The sequence below is a fragment of the Austrofundulus limnaeus genome, unplaced genomic scaffold, assembly GCF_001266775.1.
Source record: "Austrofundulus limnaeus strain Quisiro unplaced genomic scaffold, Austrofundulus_limnaeus-1.0 Scaffold104, whole genome shotgun sequence".
NCBI classification, from domain to species: domain Eukaryota; kingdom Metazoa; phylum Chordata; class Actinopteri; order Cyprinodontiformes; family Rivulidae; genus Austrofundulus; species Austrofundulus limnaeus.
The window spans coordinates 1,394,788-1,397,388 of record NW_013952506.1 but is presented as its reverse complement, the minus strand read 5'-3'; the positions used below and the strand labels follow the sequence as shown (position 1 = coordinate 1,397,388).

General features: G+C 40.0%; 2 protein-coding genes across 2 annotated transcripts in view; one reads left to right on the top strand and one right to left on the bottom strand.

Annotated features, from left to right (window-relative positions):
- Positions 1 to 2,379, top strand: part of map2k1 (mitogen-activated protein kinase kinase 1) — a 15,940-nt gene extending 13,561 nt beyond the window's left edge. Inside the window, exons 4-11 of the mRNA XM_014013681.1 lie at positions 147 to 224; positions 363 to 414; positions 1,017 to 1,141; positions 1,269 to 1,476; positions 1,552 to 1,616; positions 1,682 to 1,740; positions 1,816 to 1,861; positions 1,937 to 2,379. Of these exons, the coding sequence (XP_013869135.1) occupies positions 147 to 224; positions 363 to 414; positions 1,017 to 1,141; positions 1,269 to 1,476; positions 1,552 to 1,616; positions 1,682 to 1,740; positions 1,816 to 1,861; positions 1,937 to 2,050 (747 nt within the window). The 3' untranslated portion in view covers positions 2,051 to 2,379. The remainder of the gene's footprint in view (positions 1 to 146; positions 225 to 362; positions 415 to 1,016; positions 1,142 to 1,268; positions 1,477 to 1,551; positions 1,617 to 1,681; positions 1,741 to 1,815; positions 1,862 to 1,936) is intronic.
- A 10-nt stretch (positions 2,380 to 2,389) lies between these two features.
- Positions 2,390 to 2,601, bottom strand: part of rpl4 (ribosomal protein L4) — an 8,173-nt gene continuing 7,961 nt past the window's right edge. Inside the window, exon 10 of the mRNA XM_014013682.1 lies at positions 2,390 to 2,511. Within this exon, the coding sequence (XP_013869136.1) occupies positions 2,440 to 2,511 (72 nt within the window). The 3' untranslated portion in view covers positions 2,390 to 2,439. The remainder of the gene's footprint in view (positions 2,512 to 2,601) is intronic.

Sequence of the window (2,601 nt, the reverse complement as noted above, 5' to 3'; positions counted from 1 at the left end):
GAGGAGACTTGAACTTTTACCAAATTAATTTTCTGATAAGATACTTGTACTTTTACTCAAGTATCACTTTCAGGTACTTTATACAACACTGATTCCTCCCTCGCATGTCCACTCCTGTTGGTATTAGCATTTCCTGTTGCTCATAGGATGGAGGATCTCTGGACCAGTCGTTGAAGAAAGCAGGGAAGATCCCAGAGCAGATACTTGGCAAAGTCAGCATCGCTGTGAGTTCTTCCAATACCCTTCCTACCAATTTTAAGTTCTAGATGTATTTATATATGYGTTTTCCCAGACTGGTATGACATTTGCTGTTCATAACAGTTGGTTGTAAGAGTGCTAAGATGCAATATTTCCTTTRACAGGTCATTAAAGGACTTTCCTACCTGCGAGAGAAGCACAAGATCATGCACAGAGGTTGGTCTTTATTTCATTTACCACCTATTTTGCAAAACAGCAACAAGAACTAGTACAAAGTAAACATTCAATTTCAAAAATGAGCCAAAGTTATGCATTATAAAAAGTAACTAGTCTATTTGGCAACAGGTCAGTAACACGATTCAGCATGAGTCACTGAACTCCTCCGTTTTCTCTAAAATGCTCATTGGTGTGGGATTGTCAAGAAGAAAAAAGACTGCATAGGTGGAGTAGAAGATAAAGTGTTTTAAACAGAAGCACACCAACAGTAGTTCTGTAAGAACCTTGAAGTAAAAAGGAGTCACAAGTGAAGATATTTATCATTTTAATGAAACTGGCTTCACGAGAGCTTTGTAAAACTTTTGCRGTGAACAGATCTGGGAGATGGGAGGAGTTGTACTTCATTTGAACTAAAAGCACAGGAAGATGGGATCTATGTTGAATCTGTATTTTCACAGGATGGTTGTGGAGACATGCAGCTCTGAGGAGTCACTTTCAGAAGGATCTCTCATTTTAACTTATTTAACTGGACGTGAATCCTGTCATTTGTCAGATGTTGATTCGCTCCGTGTTTTCCTGAACTCTAGATATTTGTCTTTCAGATGTCAAGCCCTCTAACATCCTCGTGAATTCTCGCGGTGAGATCAAGCTGTGTGACTTTGGAGTGAGCGGACAGCTCATAGACTCCATGGCCAACTCTTTCGTGGGAACTCGGTCGTACATGTCGGTGAGTCAAGGACTCAAAAATAAAAGATTCTTTCCACAAAGCAACTCAGTTTCTTTTGTCTGGACTATTTCAACTGATTCAGAAGCCAGGAATTTCTGTTATAACGGATGAATGTGTTGTTTTGCAGCCAGAGCGCCTACAGGGCACCCACTACTCCGTTCAGTCAGACATCTGGAGCATGGGTTTGTCTCTAGTTGAAATGGCCATCGGACGCTTCCCCATCCCCCCACCTGATGCCAAGGAACTGGAACAGATTTTTGGATTTCCAGTGGAAGGGGAGGCGGCCTTCAGCGAGTCCTTCCCCAAACCACGGCCCCCTGGGCGACCTGGCAGCTGTAAGTTGGAGCACTTTGGTTTATTCTGATTAATCTTTACTGATTACCTTATATACTGTATGTTTCACTCTCCAGCATACGGCTCAGACAGCAGACCTCCTATGGCCATTTTTGAGCTGCTTGATTACATCGTCAATGAGGTGAGTTTCAATATTTACCATGTTCATGGACAAATATCATTTGCACTAACTAGTTTTATTTTCAGCCTCCACCAAAACTGCCTGGGATATTTAGCTCAGAATTCCAAGACTTTGTTAACAAATGGTAAGGAATGTTTTTGACTTAATAAAATCCATTATTCCCTGATGGTTCTTTACTTACACGTTTTAAATATTGCAGCTTGATTAAGAATCCTGCAGAGAGGGCAGACTTGAAGCAGTTGATGGTAAGTGTGCAATTTTTAGTTTTGTATCCAAAGTTAGGAATTTTTTTTCCTAATCTATAAAACTTTTTGTTTCAGGTGCATCCTTTTATCAAAACATCAGAAGCAGAGGAGGTGGACTTCGCTGGCTGGCTGTGCAGCACCATCGGATTAAGTCAGCCTGCAACACCCACCCATGGGACCGCCATGTGAGACCACCCCCCTCCCATCAACGACAAAGCCATAGTCCAGATTCTCAAACGTGTACTGTTAAACTGTTTCCCAAGAAAGCAACGAGATGTGCAATTTTAGTACATTTAATGTACAAACACAGATGTCAAGTTAAATTATATATTGAACATTTTTGGGCTACCTTGCAAGCCTGCTTGAAAAGCCATCTTTTTTCTAATGACAAATTCTTCTTTAAAAAAAAAGTGCTGCTAAACCTGTGTGCTTGATATTCCTCTTTACCTTTCCCAGACACTGCAAATCGTTTAGCTTATGTGAAATCATTCTTGTCAATTAAAAAGTTTTAAATAACACATCTGACTCTTGCTTTTTGAAACAACTGATTTATTAACTGAACTCCAGTCTCTTTTGAATTATGCCTTAGGTTTAGCAGGTGCTGCTTTCTTTGCAGGCTTCTTCTTGGGCTTCAGCATCTTAGCCTTGATCTGTAAACAAAAAAAAAAAATAATAATAATTACCAAGTTTTACCTCCATCTCGACTTAAATAAATACAAAAAACAAACTTACAGTAGGGT